This window comes from Centrocercus urophasianus, unplaced genomic scaffold (genome assembly GCF_019232065.1).
Source record: "Centrocercus urophasianus isolate 14NV4802_14NV808 unplaced genomic scaffold, USGS_Curo_1.0 seq_11, whole genome shotgun sequence".
Taxonomy (NCBI): domain Eukaryota; kingdom Metazoa; phylum Chordata; class Aves; order Galliformes; family Phasianidae; genus Centrocercus; species Centrocercus urophasianus.
The window spans coordinates 17,231,013-17,253,077 of NW_024884253.1; the positions used below are offsets into that span (position 1 = coordinate 17,231,013).

At 41.4% G+C, this 22,065-nt stretch overlaps 1 protein-coding gene across 7 annotated transcripts in view; it reads right to left on the minus strand.

The window, feature by feature from the left end:
• OXR1 (oxidation resistance 1) overlaps positions 1 to 22,065 on the minus strand; it is a 240,229-nt gene that overhangs the window by 120,879 nt on the left and 97,285 nt on the right. For 6 of the 7 annotated variants that reach the window (XR_006171679.1, XR_006171680.1, XR_006171681.1 and 3 more), the window contains one exon: positions 2,920 to 3,085. The exons of the other annotated variant lie outside the window; for it this stretch is intronic. Coding sequence is in view for 3 of the 6 variants with exons in the window: in XM_042836430.1 (XP_042692364.1) it covers positions 2,920 to 2,978 (59 nt within the window). In the remaining 3 variants the exon portion in view is untranslated. Of the gene's footprint in view, positions 1 to 2,919; positions 3,086 to 22,065 lie in introns of those variants that run through there. 7 annotated transcript variants of the gene reach the window in all.

Sequence of the window (22,065 nt, forward strand, 5' to 3'; positions counted from 1 at the left end):
GAAAATCCATGGCGGCCTTTCAGAGGGATGAAATCCTGAGGTGGTCACTACCACTGCCAGCTGGCTATTGGTGGCTTCTATGAGATACAGCAGTGGTATTTAACATGAATGTTAAAACAGACAGGCACTTTCAAAGGAAAGGCTAACACCAAATGGGTATGAAGGCCAAATTACTGACAATTAATGAAGACAGCTCATCCTGGCTGAAGTTCAAGCAGGGCTATAGGAGGAATTCCTCAGCTGCTACTGACTGGGTCTGGAGATGCAGTGTTTATTTGGAATACAGCTGAGCAGCGCCTCATTTTTAGATAGCCCTGTCAAAAACACATATTTCACACATCTATTTGTGTAATTCAATTGCACTATTGCTAATAGCCCATTAAAAACCCATTTGCTCCATTTATGTCTGCTGCCTCTTCCCCAGAACAGCTGCCACGGACTGCAGTAATGCAGCCATTATGCAGCCATTAATGCAGCCCTACTGGGCAGCCACCCCAGTGCTCCACCTACCAGGCAGCAGCACAAATCCTCATCTGCCTCTCAGCACCCTGCAGCTCCTGCAGTGATCTGCCCACTAGGCAGTCCAGAAGGAATGTGCACCTCTGGGCTGTGTGATACATGTCTGCACATACATAGTGACAAGTTTTACAACTTCAACTGTGTTTCCCTTTTAGCTCCTCTCCATACAACTGCAAAGTTCTCTAGCACATCCTACAGAGAGCCTAACAGATGGCTTCAGCTCTACGTGCTCCTGGCCAGCAGCACCTCCAGTAGTGGGTCACTGGGAGGGGGTTTATTACAATTCCCTCAAAAAGCAAACAGTCTGTTGGGTGGTCACACACTCACCGCTACGGACTCTGGGTGGTCAGTGCATATGGAAAGTCATGAAATCTGAGTGAGCCAGTTTACTGGGAAGTCTGTTATGGGCTTCAATAGCATCAGGATTTTGAATCCCATTAGGATTTTTATTTTTTTATTTATTTTGTTAAGCACCATGGAAAACTAAGGCATTATTATCTAAATAGAACTTGAAAGCAGCTGAAGCAAACATGGCTGGCAGTCTTTTCCAGATGGAAAAAGAAAAAATTAAAAAGCATTTAAACCATGTATGGTGGGAACAAACCAGAATACAAAGCATCCCAGGGGCTGGGAAAATGTACAATTTGATCTCTGTGAATTTCTAAGTAAAAACCCCATACTGTGACAAAGATTTGGAGGAAAGCCGAACTCATCTACTGAATATAAAACAGTCCCTGAGCCACTTGTGAGAATTCCTGAGATTTTACCATACAGTTAACAGGAGAAACAAAATCATTCATTTGAAGAGTAATGCTTATTCTTCTTGTGGTATTACTGAACACCCAGAAATCATCGTTAGGAATTTGATTTCCTTCTAGAAAGAAATGTGATTTAATCCAATATCAAAGCCAGGATGTAACTGATTCTGGAAAACAAACTTCTTCCTCTGTTTTCAATAAAGCACTGCAAAGTCTTGTTCACTCATATAGGGGAGACCAGTTACTTCATTTCCCTGTTATCCTCTCAACTCTCCACAGAAACCTGCCCTTGCACATGGCCAGCACTTTGGGAAAGCCATTGCAATTGCAATGCATCAGGTAAGGACTTGTGGCTGTTCCAGCTCCTCCAGCCTGGCTTCACGTTCTGCGTGAGGCTCCTTCTGCACGCCTGCAGCAGAAGGCAATGCAATGTAGGTCTACTGGTGCTCAACTAGCACCTGCAGCTCTAGCCATGCACTCACAAAGAGAAGATAGCAGAATTAGAATGACACAGATCAAAACAGAAACCCACAGTGGTGGCGACAAACAGGCAAAATGCAAGAAGCAAGATGGGATCTCCACAGCCATCAGAAATGGGGAACAACAGCAGGAAACAATTTGTCACCATTTTCACAGCAGGAAACAGAGGAAAGCAAGCAGCAGGTTTGAAATCAAAAGTACAACAAAAGGTTGTAATTCCTTGAGCTACACATAACTGCACAGCAGAAATTGTGCAGGCCAGGAGTATCACTCAGGACTAGAAGGAATTACACATATAAGGGAGAAACATCCATCAGGGGTTATCAAATTCACACGTGTATACACAAAAACAACCCTTCTGCAGAGCACTTCCTTGAACCAAGGAAGGCAGGGGGGTTTCACAGTCGTTTGGTGCATACTCTGCCTCTGACATCACCGCACATGCCACACTTCTAAACATGCTACACCAGAGCACCCACACTTGTAATCCAAGTCTGAATTGGTCATTATGAAGAGGGAAACATAACCAAACAACAAAGAGCAGGTAGAAAAACGCCCACCAGTGAACAAGGAAAAGAACGTTACTTTGGAAACATGCAGTTTTCTGATAACGCAAGTAGTTTATGAGATCATTCAACGGTAGAATATAAAAAGACCTTCACACAGGTGGTGTTAGGAAAGAATTAGGAATTAATTCACATCTGTATAGCCCAAAGAGTAATTCCAAGCGGTACGCATTTATCAACAACGCGACATCGAGCTGAGCTTCCGGAAAGCAAACAGTGGGGGAACCAGAGTTTTCTGCCAAAAATGAGCTTGTGCAGCAAGCACTACAACACTCTTTTTCATTCCTTTACACACACTATCAAATATTACCATGCAAATTAAAGACACAAGAGCTGTCAGTGGTCAAAACACCAGGCAGCAAAGCAAACCCATCCTCCCTCCACTGCCCAGTCATTGTGAGGGACGCGGTTGCAGCACATGCAGGAAAACGGCCATCACACATCATTCTGTGGGTGGCAAGGGAAATGGTGAAGAACTATTGAAAACTGGGTTTGTTGTGTCTGGAATAGGCAGCCCGAGCCTCCTTAACAAAGCTCAAACCTAATGTGTTCGGCGGAACACCACAGAGTAGAGACTTAGAGAAATGGACACAAACCTTGTGATTATTCCTGGGAGCATGACAGCACTGCTACAGGTAAACCCTTGGAGGATCATTTACAGAAGACATATAGATTGGTTGCTGCCAGGTTACATCCATTAACTCCAAGCGGGAGAATCCAGAATCCGCTTGTGGTTCAAGTGGGACAAGGCATTCTCACTGCCTGGGAGAGAAGATTAGTGAGTCCGCTGGCAAAGGATTCAATGCACTCTACACACCACGAATGGGCCTGGAGACATGCATTCACAGGAGGATGAGGTATGCAGCAGTGTGGAGGGCAGTGATGATGATGATGATGGGGAGGAAGATGGCAGCAATCATGCTACACACATAATATCTCAGATAGTCATAGTGCAGATAGTTCATTAGTTTTCTCTTGTGTTCAGTTTCGTAATGATTACGAGCTCAAGATCATATGGCTTCACCATGACTGCATAATATTTTACAGTTGCTTCACATGGTGGAAATAATATGCTCAGCAGTTAGAGTGTGTGTTTTGTCAGGTATGAAAATTTCTTGATCTTTTCTTTTAGAGTTTTGAGAAAAGTGGGTTGCTATTTGCTGACAGTTATCTTAATTCCGGACATGTTTTAGAAGTGATGTGTAAAGTAAATTACTATTTTGGATCTCGCTATTTTGTTAATAGCTGCTATACTGTTATTTAAATAACTCCCACTAGTTCCATTTTCATAAAAGCTCTTCCAGTGCTTTATGCAGATCTATTTTAGTACAATTTGCATGGGTCTTGAAATTTCCAGCTCTGTCACATTCTGCACACAAAAAATCTGCATAATCATTTTAAAGTGATTGTAATTTCAATTTAATTCATATTTGTCTCTTTTGTTTATTTATATATTATTTTATTAATACTCTTGCATTATATGCAATGCTGCCTTACTTATAAGGATGGGATTCAAACTGTCCAAATTATTTTAAGGTTGTATCACTAAGGAAAATCTTTACATCACCTGATTAGAAGGCATTGTTTCTGAAATCTCTTATTACATGCAACCAGCACCAAGATCCCATTCACTGAACCTCACCAAGGGAATTTCACACTGACAGGATCACATATTGTACCAGTGGTCTCAGGGCTGCATTACGTATCTTGAGACACAGGGAATTCCTCATCTGCACTGAAGCCATATAAGCTTGTAGCATTTTTCTGTGTAATGTATTTAACTTTATCACAACATCTATTATTTTCAGTGCTAACTGCAGGTAATTTGTACATCAACAAAACTGCTTTATCCATAGCCTTTTACTTAGGCAACTGCATTCACATTTCTTTTTGAATCCAACCTTAGGCTTGACTGTTTTCTGAGTTGTTTACAAGTCAGCAGCAATACCCCAGGGTGCTCAGTGTTCCTGAGATTGGCACAATATACGCAATCATAACATGCATATATTTATGTAGTCAAATCTGGGAGCAAAGGGGTCTTTTAACTTCTCAAAGAGACAGCACAGGAGGTTGGAAGCTACAACATTCTTACAGCAGCACAGATTTGTGTACTCCACTTCCACCGTCTCTGCAAATAAGCATCAACGCAGTAGGCAGCCTCTGCTTAAGTTAGAAGAAAACTGTGCTGTGGATACACTTGCCCTAAGACATAAAAATGCAAATCTGCTCATGCTTCTGCCTTGTTCAGTAATTCACACAACCTGAGGTGTACATGCGGAAACAACTTAAGCACTTCCCTTAACATACAGACTCCACTCCTGCAGCCAGGCACCCTGTGCTGTCACAGTGTGACATGCCACCCTCATACTGCACAGGAATGCTGGACAGCCTGCACACAATTGAGACCTACTGCTGCAAGCAAGAGCCACCATCTTTAGTAAAAGTAGCTGGACACAGTACAGAGGCTGACACTGAGTGACCTGCCATTACACTGTAGGGATTAGTCCAGGACAGAAGACTCCACATCACAGACATTCATCCAAACTCTCATAACCTCTCCCAAATGTAGTTTCCCTTTCTCTTTTTAAGCCACCAGACTCTCTCTCACACTGAGGTTCAGAGTGCCCCTTCCCAAAGGCATCAGCTTCATGCCCTGGCACTGGTCTACAAGGCTGCCACGTAGAAGGTATTATTGCTGCTTCACTTTTCTAAGAACCAGGCATAGAACATTACACAGATGCAGAACTGAAAAAGATATTTAATACCTAGAGGTCTTTGGAAGCATCACGCTGTCTTCACTAAATAAAAGGCAATGGCAAGACTGGATAAAGAGTAGCAGCTGGAACTGCAAGTAAACAATACCCTTCTGAGACACCTGGGTAATCCAAATTGTAGAGACATTATGTTTTCATACTATTGCAGTATTGATTACATAGAGTTGCAATGTACTTGTAATATATTCTTCCAAAAATTCTCACAAGACAACAAGCTACTGTCATAATATGAAGCAAATAGCACCAAACCAGAAAGGTTTCTCTTCTTACAGAGAAGAGAGGCAAAAGCTGTTCCTCAAGGAGACTGAAACATCTAACATTTCTCCTTGCTAGTAACATAAATTGGTTCTCAAAGTGCTCTGTGGGATATAATAATATCAGATAAATCTCTCTGGAAGCACCTAAATTGTCAAAGAAAAGTTAAAAACTAGGTAAAATGAGAAATCATCCATCATCATAGCCAAAAGAGAGTTTAGCTTTTGTCTTTCAACTCATAACTCAGGTACTTTGAAGAATAATTTTAACACTTTAATGAAATGTACAGTAAATGTACAGATCGTATTAAATTAGTTTTACATTGATTGGCTTTATTGACTATTATTTGATTGATAGAAGGCAAGAGAACAACGCAAACCTGAACCAGGGGAAAGTCAGACTGGACATTAGGAAAAATTATTTACTATAGGGTGGTCAGATATTGGAATAGACTTCCTACAGAGGTAGTTCCTCTCTCATGCCTGTCAGTTTTCATGATGCACTTGGATCATGTTCTTAATAATATGCTTGGTTAGCCCTGAAGTGGTCAGGCAGTTGGAATAGATGGTCTCTCAAGGTCCCTACCAACAGAACTATTCCATTCTATTCCATATAACACACGCTTCCATGAAAACATACTGCTTTGTTATTACATCCAAGCTACTTTTTCTTGAGAATTTCACTGGGCACTAGTTGTAAAGGTTTGAGAAAGTACCTGTCTTGTTTTTTACTTCTGATTCTCAAATTAGGTTAGCCAAGGTTATAGCAGGTGGGAGAAAAAAGCCACCAAAGATCCAGGATTATTTTATATTTGAACAAATGTGCCCTCCTACCCTTATAGCAGGAGATCCTCCTGCTGTAAGTATTCAGCTCAGACCAACCCCAAATAGCTTTCTGTTTTCACTTGACATTAGGAACATGGCAAAGTTGTTATCAACATTTCCTCTACAAGCCCCCAAATCAGCCTGCACATTTGGGACTGTGGATCCCAGGCTGTCCCACATTCATGTGGACACTGTGGCCACACGGTAGGCAGAGAAGCAGAGCCATGTGTTAGCAGCACCAGAAGAAATTAGAAAACAGAAAGGCTACGGCTGGTTGAAGCCTCAGCAGGCACATGCACATGTTGAGATTGGAGAGGAGGCAGCTAGCATTCTTCTGTGGTTATTTACCAAACCAGTACACTGTACCATAAAAACACTTCAATAGTAATCTGCTTCTTTGTGTTGCAGAACATCCAGAGGCCTTCTGAGAAATCAGCCACTGCCTTAATGAGAACAGTTAAAGCCTCAGAGGTGGGTGAGTGCCTTTGGTGGTGCAGGCCAGGGAAGGTCCTTGCCCTATGGCTCAGCTCCCAGTAAGCAATGCGTTCCTGCCCAAGGCCGAAGCTAAACAATGCCTATTGGCTTTTTCCTCACTTCCTCTCAAGACATCTCTTGCATTTGTGCTCCTGTTCCTGAACTCCTGGCTGGGATGTCTCCAGTAACGGCACAGTCCTGAGGAGGACTCTTGAGACCACTAATCCTGGCTCTGCACTCTGCAGTACGCTCAGAGACAGGCTGCCCAAACCTTTAGGGACACTCACCAGTATAACGCTGGTGGATCAAACAGGAAAGAACACATTGACAGCAAAAGGAGAAAGGAGAAAATGCCACAGGGGGTCCCCACATGTGCCATGTTGACAGTGCCACAGTATGAAAGGGATCGTTGCACTTCAGCCACACTCTGAGTATCCTCTTTACCTTTTAGCTGCACACAGGGGGTAGACATCAGGGGAGAGAGAGGAAGTACAGAAGGCATGGGGAGAGGAGCAGCACTGCTGGCAGGCACCCCACACCTCACTTCTACAACTGCAGAGTGGTGACCAGCCTCTGCTGTGCAGGCTGCACTGCACACCAGTATGGTATTAAGGTATTGTTTCTTCTTTCCCTTGTGCAGGGGGGCTGTACAGGCAGCAGGTGGTGATGCTAAAATTCAAAGGTAGGGAGCCTAAAACCATAACATAACAACATGCCCCCACCAGAGAAAATAGGTGACTCTTCCCTTGAGCCACTGGTTAGATAAACACTTGTGACAAGCAGCAATCTCTTCCTGAGTTTTTCCACTCAAAATGAAACACAGAAAGAAAAGATTGCAGAACACAGGTGCCCTGCAGAATTTTATATTATTATTCTTAAATCAGTAAGCCCAGAGAGCAGAATTGTTATAAGCACTGCAACTACACCCACTGCAGACACTTGCAATCTATAAGCATCATAGTAAATGGCATTATTTAAAGAAAAATCCAATAAAAAAGCACTGTACATTGGTTTTCCACAGCACTGTGAGGCTTTTCTCCCCCATTTCAGAAGAAGGCACCTCAAGGCCAGGCTGGCACCGTCAGGTGAAAGATCCCCAGGACCTGATACCAGACTCACAAGGCTAGTATGAGGAGATAAGGAGCTTGCATCTGACAAAAAGCGAAAGAGAAGCCAAGGAGAGATTTAAACACATCTGGAAGACATCAAAACCAGAGCTCAGATGACAAATGAGGCTGCAGTATGTTAAATGAGCCAAGCAAGTTTAGAGGCATTTATGCATTTAGTTTCCTAACTAGAGCTCAGCTCCAAGGCAGAGCTGTTAAACAACCACCTGATCAGCATTTGTAAGGAAACAGCATGTAAGCTGAAACATAGAAGCTCAATTTAGATGCATGCAGTAAAACTGTCAAGATTTTAGAAATCCTACATATAAATCAGTGACTTTTAGTCTAAACACAAAGTAAGAATCAGTAAATTGCATTTTTTGTCCATGAAGTATTGGCAGGATTTCAAGATGTATTTTAAGTAATCTCACAACATGGGATTTTTTTCCTTGGCTAATCTTCTATGAAAAGTAACCATCAGGAAATCAAAATATTATGGCTAAGCCTTGCTAACTGCTCTTCTGAACAAAAAGGTAAAATCTTTCACTTGTGAAAAGTAAGAGGGAGAGGAAGAATTTAGGAACACAAATCAAGAGGATAAAAAGGAAAAGAACTATATCCTATTCTCTTCATGCATTTCAACTGCTATGTGCATTTTTCTGTACTCAGTTCAGATCACAGTAAATTTGGGGCTAACTTCTTGCCACATTAGGAGCTTACAAACAACATTACTAAAACCTGTTAAGTCTTTATTGCAAACAATATAATAGAAAAGGCAAAAGGCTGCAGAGTACCTCACCCCTTTGTCCATCCAAACTGGAAATAGGCACAGCTTGGAGCCAGCTCTCCCTGAATGCAGATGGGAAAGGGCCAGCTGGCACCAAACCCTCCAGCCTATTGCAGGGGTGTACGAGTGGCTCTGCTCCAGCTCCATGTGCCAAGCAGGGTCCTCTCCTTAAAATGCCAGCTGCATGAATACCTGCATCTGTATGAATACCTGCAGGTAACTTAGCAAGGTGCAGGCAAAAGAGCTAGCTATAGTGAGCAGCAGCTCCTTCCCCACTAAGCCTGAAAGCTCTGGTGCTTCAAAGTTGGCTGCAGTTGATTGCCTTCCACCTTTAGGCTTAGAAATTAAGCTTTCACCTGAAGTCAAAACCTAGAAGAATACCTTTGGATTATGCAATTCTTTATATTTTCATAATTTTCTACAAGGTAATACTTTAGGTTTTGGTAAATAAAAACAGATGGAACTGGCTTAGTTTGGCTGTAAGATTAATGCTGGTTTTATATTTTTACAGAAATATTTTAGAGCAACAAAAGTTTTGTTTGGAGATATCTGAAATCAGAGAGAAAGCCTGTTCCTGCTCTGCAGTAGGAATCTGCATTACATGAAGCAATCTGCAGTGTCTGTCTCGGTTCTGATCATTACAGTGACCCCCCACAGATCCAGCCCCACAGCTTTTCCAAAATCACTTGATGACAAATGACATACATTTATAACATCGTAATACTCAATTTATGTAAACAAAATACCGAGCTCCTTCAGCTCCCATTCAGTTCATTCTACAGTGTATAGTGAAGAAACAAACAAACAAACAAACAAAAAAAAACCCCACAACTGTTTGGAATTCAACAATTTATAAAGGTATACATATTCATAGAATACTAAGCTTTTAATTTTAAAGAGATAGGAATTAACCATCTGTTCCTGTAAATAAACCCATGGGGCATGTAGCATACAGGTAGAAAAAGATTAGACAGTATTTTATGTGCCAGAACTGACTTCTTCATCTGTGCTGCAGTGACTTCACCTTTTTAGAGATGAAATCTTCCAGAAACCAAGACGTTATATAACTCAGTAAAAAGCTGATAAGGTCAGTGTCATTTTATATTCCCTTGTGTGAAAATCAATTACAGGATGTGAAAGAAAAAAAAAAAAAAAAAAAGCCTTTTAAGGGACCAAAATCTCCATCCCATAATACAGCATATATATATGTATATTTTTAAGTAAGAATGAGCAATAAAGCTTTAAAGTAAAAGAATGTGTGGGAGGGAAGCAGAGGGAGAGGCAGAGCAGAGAAGGAACAGAATAATTTCAGATCGTTTCAAGGTACTTTAATGATGACAAATCCTTTCGATGATTTGTTGTTTTGATTCTTTTCATGCTAAATAGTAAATGGGTCAAGTAATGGTGACTTACAACATTGAGTTTAACTGGAAAGCTAAATAATAAGAAAGCTAAACAATTTCTTTCAAAAGTATATATCATTTAAATTGGAAACACAGCCCTACTTTGGCTAGTCTCTATTTTTTTAAGGGAAAACAGTCCTTTAAAAATATATGTATATATTAAATTAAAGCTGTCTTTGATTGGAGTTAGGTTGGGTAAAGTCAACAGATCTATTTCAATATCAGGTTTTCTCAGCAAGCAAAATGGAACAGTCCTGATGTCTCAGCAGCCAAACATATACAATGCACAAAATTAGATGGTTTTCAATCCCTGCATAGACCAACCTAATTTCTTTTCCACTCAAGCATAGACCACCTAGAAAAAAAGATCTAGTAATTCTCATTTTATTCAGATAGAGGAAGTGAAATTTTAGATGAAGAAAGCAAAAGAAGACACTTTCTGTAGAATGGGTATAATGGCAGAGAAAAGAGCAAATGTAAAACATGCCCAAAGCACATGAAAAAAGAATTCACTGAACCTAAGCCAAATGAAAACAACAATGTTACACAATCGGGAATTCGAATGGTTGACATTTTGTAAGAAGAAAGTAACTGGATATATACAACACAAGAAATTGCTGAGAGAAGAAATGCAGAAGTTAGCAGGGCACTGACCACATAGATGCATCAGCTACAACTGAGCAACCTTAAATTCTTCCCAACAGAGTATCATTTTTTCATCAGGTCAGGGAAGTACCAAAGAGAGAAAAAATCTAAAATCTTGAGAGAGCTTACAAAGAACCATTTATGGAGTTGAATCCATTCAGAACTGCATTACAGGGATTTTCAAGGGGGCAGTTTGAGATTTGGATATCAGAAAGTGGCCTGGGTTCCAATCCAGAGGATCTAACTCTACTGTAACACAGCCACAGTTATATGTACTGTCTGCATCAGAAACTGGTCTGTGGCTCCAATGAATCCTCCAACCACTGCAGCTGGGGAAGCCGTATCTCCCTCACCAGCTTTTATAGAAAGACTCATGCACTGCACTTCTGTGAGGCGTTAAGACACTACTGAAGACACCACCAGACCAAGGTCTTTGTGCACTCATACTCTGAAATTCAGTTACTGGATCCAATCCTATGAACAAACAGGAGAGCTGTTGCACTGCATGGAGCATTTTTAACACTAAGAATTATGTTTAATACATTTTAGAAGCATAAAGAAATCATTTTGTTGCATTTTGGTCAGCCATTTCAGGATTTCCCATTTAATCAAACATCAGTAGCAGAATTTCAATGACTGGGAAATTGCAGCAGTACCATCACAGAAAATTGTAATGCAGCAAATTGCTACTTCTGTTGGTTTCCTGCACTATAATTATAACATTTTACATCTACAATGTGAGTACATATTTCTTTAAAATACAGCTTCTAGCAGAGATATAACTATTAAAAAAAAAAAAAAAAAAAAAAAAAGAAAGAAAGGGTTGAGATCTTCATAGTCAAGTTCTACTTGTAATACCTGGGAAGGAACTAACCAAAGCAGAATTCCCAAATACCTCCAACTGCTATCTGATGACATTTCTTTCCTTATTTCCCTCTTTTTAACTAACATGCTTTTGCATTTTAAAATAGCCGTGTGTTCACTGTATCCTCCTCTCAAAGATGCCTTCTGGGTAGCAATTAAATGTATAATTGAGATCTTCAAGACATTAGAAAGGAAATTTAATGTCTTTTAAGTGGCTACAGGGAGTAAGATAACACAAATCAATTTTACACCAAAACACGTTTGCACAAATGCACTCAATATGCATTGCAGGACCCCTCATACTTCTGAGAGGCTTCTTCTTGCACAAATAAAGCTTCCAAGGCTGTCAGAGAAAGGATTTCAAGGCTTTAGAATGCAGTACATAATATACTGTGGATGAGATCATCAGTCAAATTGTAAGATTTTAAACTTGTACCTGTATATTGGATACTAGATTTGTAGGCACATTGTAGTCACAATGGTCCAATTATTTCCTTTCTCCCCTCATTTTTTTCTCCGTTCATAAATACAGTGGGATTTACCATTCTTTCAGACTAATTCCCCCATCTGCATCCTAAGGTTTCTTGCAGGAGACTAAAGGATGACTTCGTTCATCCTTCCCTTTCTATAGTTGACATTCTAGCTAATTCATCTGTGTTTCAGTTCACCAGTCACACAGACAGGACTATTTAGCCACTCACTATTGCTCCACAAGCAGTCACTGATAAAACCATGCCCCACTAGAACTAAGCTAAGAAGTCAAGGTGCAGCTCCAAGGTTTAGACAGAGCACTTCAGAACTGCAGAAAACCAAACCAAAGTTAAAAAAAATAAAAGAAGAGAAAAACCACAATTCTTCCTTTTATCACTTCTGTGCACCACCAGGTTTCAAAACAAAGACACCGTTGACCCAATACAGACTTTTTCATTCCTCTATCCCCACATCCACGCAAACAGTGCACAATTAGGGATCTGAAATTAAGCTCAGCAGACAATAAACTGCGCCTTTCTTCCGACCAAATCTTGCCATCTCTCTTGAATTTTGTTCCCACATGCAGCCATTCAGTAAAAGCACAGCAAGTCTCCAGCTCCCCGTGCCTAACTGCTCCTCCACCTGCTGCCAAGCAGACAGCAGCACCCTAGAGATTTGCCTGTCTTAATCTCCTTGTTTCCGTCTCATATTTTTCCATTAATATTGCTCCACTTCCACCATGAATACAGGACAGAAGGAACACACAAGTAAAATTCAGGTAAGCAAATTCATGGGTTACAGCAATTTTTATGTGGACTCTTCTCTGAAAGAGGCTTTTTGTTGTTGTTGTTGTTGTTTTTTAAGATGGAAGGACAAATAGCATAAGCAATCAGAATCTGGAAAGCTTCCAAGAGCAGAAATGTCAGGAGAACTACTGCAGATGTAGCAGCCTGTGCATTTCAATCAGGAAAACAAACAATGGATACAAAATCCATTTAAACCGGTTGCCCACAACTCTCTTGGATAACACATCACTTCTTTTGTGTTCCTCAGACTTTTACCCTGGCAGAAGCTTGAAATCTTGCCCCTCTAGATAAAGGCTTTTCCTCAAGAGGTCAGAGCCACAGATGTACCCTACAGACTGAAACATTCCTGCCTTAACATTCACAGAACCACAAAATTGTAGGGGTTGGAGGAGACCTCTGGACACCATCAAGTCCAACCCCCTGCTACAGCAGTTCCCTGCAGCAGGTCTCACAGAAAAGGCAGATTTTGAATATCTCCAAAAGAGACTCCACAACCTCTGCGTGCAGCCTGCTCTAGTGCTCCATCACCCTCACAGTAGTTTTTTCTCATATCTGTATGGAACTTCCTGTGTCCTGTTTTGTACCCATTGCTCCTTATCTTTTTGCTGGCTGCCACTGAAAAGAGCCTGGCCCCATCCACTTGTCTCCCATCTTTAAGATAGTTATAGACATTGATGAGTTCTCCTCTCAGTTTTCTTTTCTCTAGCTCCCTTCTCAGGTTCTTGGCCTTTCCTTATAAGGGAGATGCTCCAGGTCCCTCATCATCTTTGTGGCCCACCACTGGACTGTCTCTAGAAGTTCCCTGTCCTCCTGAACTGAGGAGCCCAGAACTGGACCTAGCACTCCAGAAGTGGCCTCATGAAGGAAGAGTAGAGGAAGAGGATAACTACCCTTGACCTGCTGGCCAAACTCTTCTTAATGCATCCCAGGATACCATTGGCCTTTTGGGCCAAAAGGGCACACTGCTGGCCTGTGACCAACCTGTTGTCCACCAGGACCCTGAGGTCCTTCACCGCAAAGCTCTTTTCCAGCAGGTCAGCTCTTAACCTGCACTGATTGATACGTGTGGCCACTCCTCCCCAGGTACAGGACTCTACACTTGCCCTTGTTAAGCCTCTTAAAGATTCCTCTCCCGTCCATCTCTTCAGTCTGTCCAGGTCTCACTGGCAGCACAGCCTTCTGGGGTGTCAGCCGCTCCTCCCAACTTTGTATTATCAGCAAACTTGCTGAGGATGCATTCTATCCCTTCATCCAGGTCACTAATGAAGGTGTTGAACAAGAGCACACCCAAATTTATTTCCTGCTCCACAGCCCCATTCCGTGGATCCTATGTTTTGCGTATACTCAGTTTCCCTTCTCTTCTCTTTGTTTCCCCTCTCCCCCTATTACTCCTTCTCTTGGAAGGCAATAATAACCTGTAGGACATGGATACCCTGTCAGTCCCTCTTGAAATTTAGGAGGGTTTTGCTGTTTACATCTCTGGTAGCTCTAATTGAAGCACCCTCACCTACATCTGCTTCGTTCTGATAGAGCAACAGGAAGCAAAAAGAGACAAGGTGTTATCCCTGCACACAGTGGAGCAGGACCCAATGGATAGATTCAGTCTTTATAGAGACCAAGGTAGTATATACACACACACACAAAAGCAACGGACTCTTTATGTGTCTGTACGCCTTAGTTTCTGCAGTACAATTGCCTTATTCAGGCTTCCTGAAAAATCAGGATAGAGAAAAATAATTCTGTATGGGGCAGACTATCCACTGCAACTTTGAAAGACTGACAATTATACAGGCTATTCTTAAAAGTGAACAGCTGTTGGACAGCAGCAGAATACAAGAGAACAGTTAATAAGGCAAAAAGCAAACTTCTTCCTGTCCCAGCTTTCCTAAGGGTGGTTCCTAAGACGCATCCCCAAGACTTCAGACTGCAAGATGCTGCACCTTACTGAAAATCAGAAGTTCATGCCAGGCACTACTGAGTACCAGTCCTTCAGGCTCCTCACCACAGTAATATCCCTGGCCTCTGCAGATCTGCGAGGCCGGACTCTTTTCAGTGGTGAGTGGAGACAGGACAAGGGGAAACGGCCGGAAACTGCAGCATAGGAAGTTCTGCACAAATGTGCGCAAGAACTTCTTTACAGTGAGGTGATGGAGCACTGGAACAGGCTGCCCAGGGAGGTGGTGGAGTCTCCTTCTCTGGAGATGTTCAAGACCTGCCTGGATGCGACCTGCTGTAGGGAACCTGCTTTGGCAGGGGGGTTGGACTCGATGATCTCTGGAGGTCCCTTCCAACCCCTACAATTCTGTGATTCTGTGATTCTGTGATCTCCAAACAAGTCAACACACCTGGCTGCATCCTACAGGGTCACTACCCCTCTGTATCCCTTCTGCTTGTGCAATAATGTGCAAGCAACTCTGTAAGCCAACTGGACTTTTTTACCCTCTGAGAAGGGGAGAGAGCTTTACAGACAAGGTGTAAAGCCAGAAGCATCTTTGTCAGTCAGGATGCTGTCATCAGTCTTACAGCAAAAAGCTCACTTCATTCAGAAGCTCAGAGTACTTTCAGATACCAAAAGGAAAACTGTTTTTACCACATCCCTGTACTCAGCACAACAAGGCCTGCATTAAGTAAGAAATTACTGCAGCTTTCAAAAATAATTTATCTGCAAGATCACTGTTATCCAAGCAACTCTCTGCAAAAGCAATCTGTTTTCCAAACAACTCTCTCAGCAACACAAGCATCAGTTGCTGCTCAGGCCAATGCCTGCTTCTCACCACAACAGCTTCTCTCTTGTCACTTAGGAATTATTGGTGCCTTCACAGCTGCTCAATCAGGAGAGCATTTGGTCAGTGTAACAATGTCAACCACCTAGCACTGCCTGCTTGCTATGAAACTGTGCTTTAGGAATGGGTACGTATTCAGCAGTTTTACAGAACAGTATGTTTAAAAACTGTTTGGAAATTGGGGAACTGCAATATGCCTCCTTTTCTCACCTTAGGTAGGTTAGAAAAATTGAAGGTCCATTCTGAAATGAGACATATATCCCTAATTTCCCAGAAGAAAACCAGACAGAGAAATAAAGAACTTCTTGCACTGACATTAACTACAAATAGAACAGGGAGGTAAAGCAATACCTGGGCTGTTAAGTGAGCATCTCTGAAGTTCAAAAAGCAGCTGCCTGTAAGTGACATTTGGAAACAGATAGGCAATTTAGTCTCATTTAACTGTCATTTATAGGAAGTGAGAATATAAAGTACAAACTAATTTTGGTTATTTACCCCACAAAAATGACGTATCATTGACAACACCTGAACTTGTTATGGTTAAATCTTGTAAGAGTAATCCATCCTTGTGACAACAGTCATAAAAGAAAGCTTCATCAACACACATACACACAAAAGGCAGCATTTATTTTTCTGTTTTATTTCCAGCTCTCGTAATAAAATGAATGTTACAAAGGCCATAACAGTGATATTCAGTGATAGGTTTAATCATTTTAGCCTTTTATCTGCACACTGCAATAAAATTTTCAGTCGAGAACAGACTGACTGGAGGTCTAAATTTCCATCTAGAAATGGCATCTGAGGAACATATATTGTCTTTTAACTAGCTTTTAAAAGGTGGACTGTAAGTTGAAGAACTTGTACCACTGATGACCTTAGGTCTCACTGTTTTCTTTTTCTAAATCATAATTGTTCATTAATACACTCACTTTCAAAACAAACCAAAATACATTATGCAGCCCATGGCACTGACATATATCTGAACAGCTGTGAGTTCATTTCTTTGTGCTTGTAACTAATATTTCACAGCCACTGTTCTACACCCACCAAGTTCCACACCTCTCTCTGAAAACAGTAAACCCACCATGCTCAATCTCAGACCTTCCAGCTGCAGGTACAAGTGTGCTAGGACATCAGGTAGTACTTTACAAGTTAGGAAGCACAAGAAAGCAAGAGAGAAAGCTTTGTCAAGTGTACCAGCATGGTGGCTATTTTTTTACTTTGGTAGATAGAAGTTACATAGAAAAGCACAATACTTTGCTCTTATTTACATTGTCATGTTTTCTGTGTGTTCAGGAGGAACACTGAGAATCAGACTGCCGAGAAAGTACAAATTATCCTCTGTTCTCTGCAGCACCAATGTTTGTTGTCAGCAGATTTCTCTGCATTTAGATGCTGAGCAGTAAAATGTAATTATTTGGGGCCATGTGCTCCTGCACAGGAGCTCACAGTTAAACAACCGTATTCCTGTTTAGAGGAACATCCCGATGTTCAAAGCCACCGAACACTCAGTAACACCTATTGAAACTAAAGCTACTTACTGCTCAGAACCAAAGCTAAACATTATTTACTTTCAAATTTCTGCATTGAGCAAGGAGTCTAATTTCAGCATTCAAGTTATTTAATCCAGTATTAACCTCCAAACTTTGGGATTCAAATTTCTTCATAAACAAAGCAAATGACATTATCCCCATTTTTATGAGGCAGCTGCTGACATCTCCAAATGATAGCCTGCTGGGCAGGCTTCAGGGCTAACATAGCAGGGTTCCTGGAAATCAGAAATAAGTCCAGCAGAGCTCAGGAGGGTTTCTGTGCAAAACCTACCTGCGCTACAGATCTACGGCATCTGCCAGTGCCATTCATCTTCCACAGTCACAATCGCCATCAAACACAAAGGCAGAAAACCAAAGCAAGCCAGTATGAAAGAGGAGTTGCCAGGCACACAACATGAAGGCAACCAAAGCAGGACACCAAGCTGCTCAGCACTGTGACACTTGGAGCAATTGGCAAAAAAACCCTGTCTCTCTCTCACTGATGCCTAATGGCTGATGGGACAAATTCATTTCCACCGCTATAAATCAGTGAAATTAAATAAGGACCTTTAGCCACACAGTGTTCAGTATCTCTACTTAACACAGATTGAGCTGGGAGTCCAGGACACGGGCTGGTCTCACACAGAAGCCGGCTTGTGGTACATGGGCATGTGGTCCCCGAGCTTCCTTTGGGAAACCGGGCCCCTCCTTGTTGCTCCCAAACCGTGCCTGTAGCAGAGCTGAGCTGAAACAGCTCTATTTATCAGACAGCCGCTGCTACTCAGGATCTGCCACCGCCTCTGCACAGCCATTTCCACAAAGCTGTGTTTCCTGTTACTGTTCTTCAGCCTTCTCTCTTCCCACGTTCTCAATCTAACACAACCCACAACTTGTCGAAACAGCAGCAGCTCATTAGAGAGAAACCAATCCCAGTCAGAAGGTATCTCAAGCCTGTCCACTCTGTGGATCCAAAAAGTTCGTGTGACACTAACTGATTCCTTCTTCTTCAGGGCCATGTCTTCCTGTCAGTCCCCACTGCTCTCTTTTTTGGTACTTAAAAGCAGTATCTGCATACTCCAGAGGAACTGTAACCCACATCCCACCAACAACTTCAGAAAACCCAACTCAAAAAAGGATAGGTCACTGGAAGTGATAAAGAGAACCAGCACCATGCCATGGTGAGGAGGACTCAGGACTTGGAAACCTGTGGAGCTCCCACAACTGCTGCTGAGTAAAGGCAGCTTTGATACACTAATCATGCTGCATCCTCAAAAGCCTTCAAGAAGAGAGCACAGCCCTCCTGTCCGTACATCTCACAAATGTGCGCAAGAACTTCTTTACAGTGAGGTGACGGAGCACTGGAACAGGCTGCCCAGGGAGGTGGTGGAGTCTCCTTCTCTGGAGATGTTTAAGACCTGCCTGGACGCCTACTTGTGTGACCTGGTGTAGGGAACCTGCTTTGGCAGGGGGGTTGGACTCGATGATCTCTGGAGGTCCCTTCCAACCCCTATGATTCTGTGATTCTGTGATTCTTCATTCCACTGAGTGCAAGGGAATACCACAGAAGTATCCCCATCCTTCTACCAATTATGGCTGACATACATCTAATTTTTTGCTCACTTTCCATGTTCTGTCTCTATGCATCCTTGTGAGCCTTGTTAATTGCTCCCAAAGTCACGTACCACTACTAATATATTTTCCAAATCCTCAGTGTAAATGATAAAAAGTTCTTTCTTGTTCTCAAGGTGATTGTAAAAGAATTGGTCCCAAATAACAGCAGCCATCTCCCATTTCAAAAAAGCTTAATAAGAAACAGCGACCAGCAGCAATAAAAAAAAAACTAAGGGATGATGATGATGACATGAAGACCATGATGACATGAAGAAGTTTGATTCACTTTAGGACACAGTCAGTCACACCTTAAGATACATTAATGCCAAACTGTTGTACAAGTGTAAAAAGAAGCAAAGCCATTTTCCTGGTCTAGCACAGCATTCATATTACCAGAACTTGGACTTGCATTTCTATAAGCACATAAAGACTGTTCAGCTAGAGAAGCTCAGAGCTGGATGCCAGTGGTGCTAGCAGTGACTGTGACATGCTTCCCCTGCTGCTATGACCATTCTGACTGTTCTATGGGAACACAGAAATGGACGCTGCAACACCTACCTATCATGTTCAAAATGAGAAATAAATTGAAACATCCTGTAGTTTATTTATTCATCACCTTTTGATATCTGAAGGTTGATATGGTCATTCTGGTTCAGCACTGGTAGATATATTGTACCCCCTGATAACTAGTCACGTTATTTTGAAGAATTCTAAAATTTTAAATCTAGATTTAAATCTAACATTTGCATAGTAAGGACAAATCTGTCTACGACAAGCAAACTTTGGATTTTCTTGCTCACTGGTCCCTTCTGCTCTCCTATATAATCTGCCAGGTCAGTTATTTAACAGAATATTTAGTTTTGGTTAAGAATACTATCTGATGTGGACTGTAAATTATCAAAACATCTTTGTTTCATAAGAACACAAGACTTCTGTACTCTGTTGCAAGTGTGAGAAAAAGTCACAGTTACAGTCAAATGTAAGGTTATATGAAATTTATACTTCCAATTAAAAATATCTATGGGTTTTGCCACTATTTTTTCCTTCGTTTTTCTTTTTATAGTTATTCCCTATTTTTTGCATCTTAAGTGATGACAATCATCATACTGGTCCTCTACAGAAGAATATATTATCACCTCCTTTGTTTCCAACATAGATTAGACTACTTTTTCATAAGTGTTGTCTTTGTTTTTCCCTTTCTTGTGTCTCTTTTATTTTATCACATTATTTGTCTTTCCATTTCTCTTTGCAGTAAACTGAAACAAAGCTTGCAAGTACTTGTGTTTCACAGAGTACTAGCACTATTTTAGTGATGTTTTAGAAAAAAACACTGAACTGATGAAATATTTTGTGAACTTCAGTTATCACAGCGGAACATTTTTATGTCCTGTCATCATAACATTGCATAAGCAGCAATCAGGGAAGAGAACACAGATGAGGAGGAATACTGCCTGCGGCCGTGGGCTGCACGGAGGGCTCAGGCTGTTACAGCACGCGTTGTGCATCCTCCCTGCAGGACTGTCTGGAAGTATCATGTGGAAATACACTTTGCCACAGAAACAGGGTATAGTTGATGTCATAACAGGAACATTTCTTGATAAAAATTTGGAGAAGGCCAAATAAAAGAAAAGGCAACAATTTATAACACAGACAAAGAGGTTTTCTTTTCAGAGCACACTGCCTTCCTCTCCATGTCCTGCACTGATTGCTTGCTTCCCAATTTGCTCCATTCCAACTGAACCAGTAATACTAACCAGAACTGGACCTGGCAGCCTATTAGTGCAGCCCCAAAGCAGAAGCTTAAGATGACAACTGCATTCAGCTGCAGAGGGAACAGGGGTTTGTCACAGAAACAGCTCTGCTGGAACAAGGAAACCAAAGACAAGAGTGAGGAAGATCTTCGTCTGCAATTTAATTGGTTTATTTACACTGCTGAAGGGCCAATTTATCCTGCTGACCTGCAGTGACCAGGTGTGCAAGATATGCCACTCCCTACCATGGTCTTCAAGGCACCTAACAGAAATTAAGCATTAAGCATCCATCTACTGTCAGAAATTGTTGAAAAACCCAGAATTTCTTGGTTTTAGAAGCTGATAATAAACACTACCCATTTTGTTTTTACAATTACCACTGTGTGAGATCTATTTTTTCTATATATATTATTTTCCTCAATCCTAATGAAAAACACAACAAATACTGCAATAAAATGATTAGTCTGGGAAAAAAAAAAAACATCCTGTTTCAGTAGCTTCAAGATGTACAACATTTCCCACACTGTATAATACCTCAAGACTCTTTCAAAAGTTCTCATACAACTTTCAAAGTAACTGGAAACATATGGCTACTGTGAGAGATGAAAGTAAGTGTAATACTTTGCTTTTCTTGCTACTGGAAATCCAGCACTCAGCTGTGTAATCACACAGCGGAGATATGCTGCACTAGAGCCCTATTTCCTCTAAAAAATTCTTTCCTGTTTTGTGTAATTCCTAAGTTCTTTTTCTGCTGCCTTGGTCCTGGATCCCCATGGCTGTACAAGGGATGAGCAAAGGAGCTGATGGCAGCTTGCTTGATGCATTTCGCAGGGCAAAGTCAGTTGCTGAAATAACTGCCCTCCTTCAAAATCCCATTAGTCTTCTTGTCAATTATCACTGACAGGCCTAACTGTGCACAAGGGTTAAGTTCAGGCCCAAGTTTAAATAAATCCTGCATAAGTGAAAAGGTCTGCCTACATGGATCTCACTGCCAACTGAAGGTGGCAAATTATCTTTGCCCAAATAAGTAGCCTGAGGCCAGAATCTCATTATTATAAGAATAATCACCACAGTTGAGCTTTTCAAGAGATAACTTGTTCATTTCTATGCACATACCTTGTCAAGACAGACTCTATCCTTAAAATCAAAAACAAAAAAAAATACAAATTTCAACACAAACCTAATTCTGTGATGTTAAAGTCAGGCATTTCCCTTTGCAGTCTGTGTCACACTTTCTTTTTTTAAGAGCAGTGTATCTGCTGTAGCATGGGCTCATGCACGGGAAGGAGTGCCTGCACCATGGAGCACCTTCTGTTCTGGCTTTGCTCTTCCCTTTGGTTCCTCTCTGGTCCTTCTGTCTACACTTTCCCCCTTTCTTAAAACCGGCTCTTCGGTATTTAGAGAAAAGCAAAGGTGAGAAACTTGGATTAGCAGCACAAAAGTTTTTTCAGAAAAAGTACTCAGAAAACACAGCAATCTACAGACTCTGGAACACATCCAAAAAGGAAGTTATTAACTTGCAATTAATTGCTTACAATAGGAGCAGTACAATCCTACAATATTACAATTTCTCAGGAAATATCACGAATTTGGAATCTTATTTACTGATGTTTAGCAAGAGAAGGATCAACATTTTTCTATGAAAAAAAGGTTTCT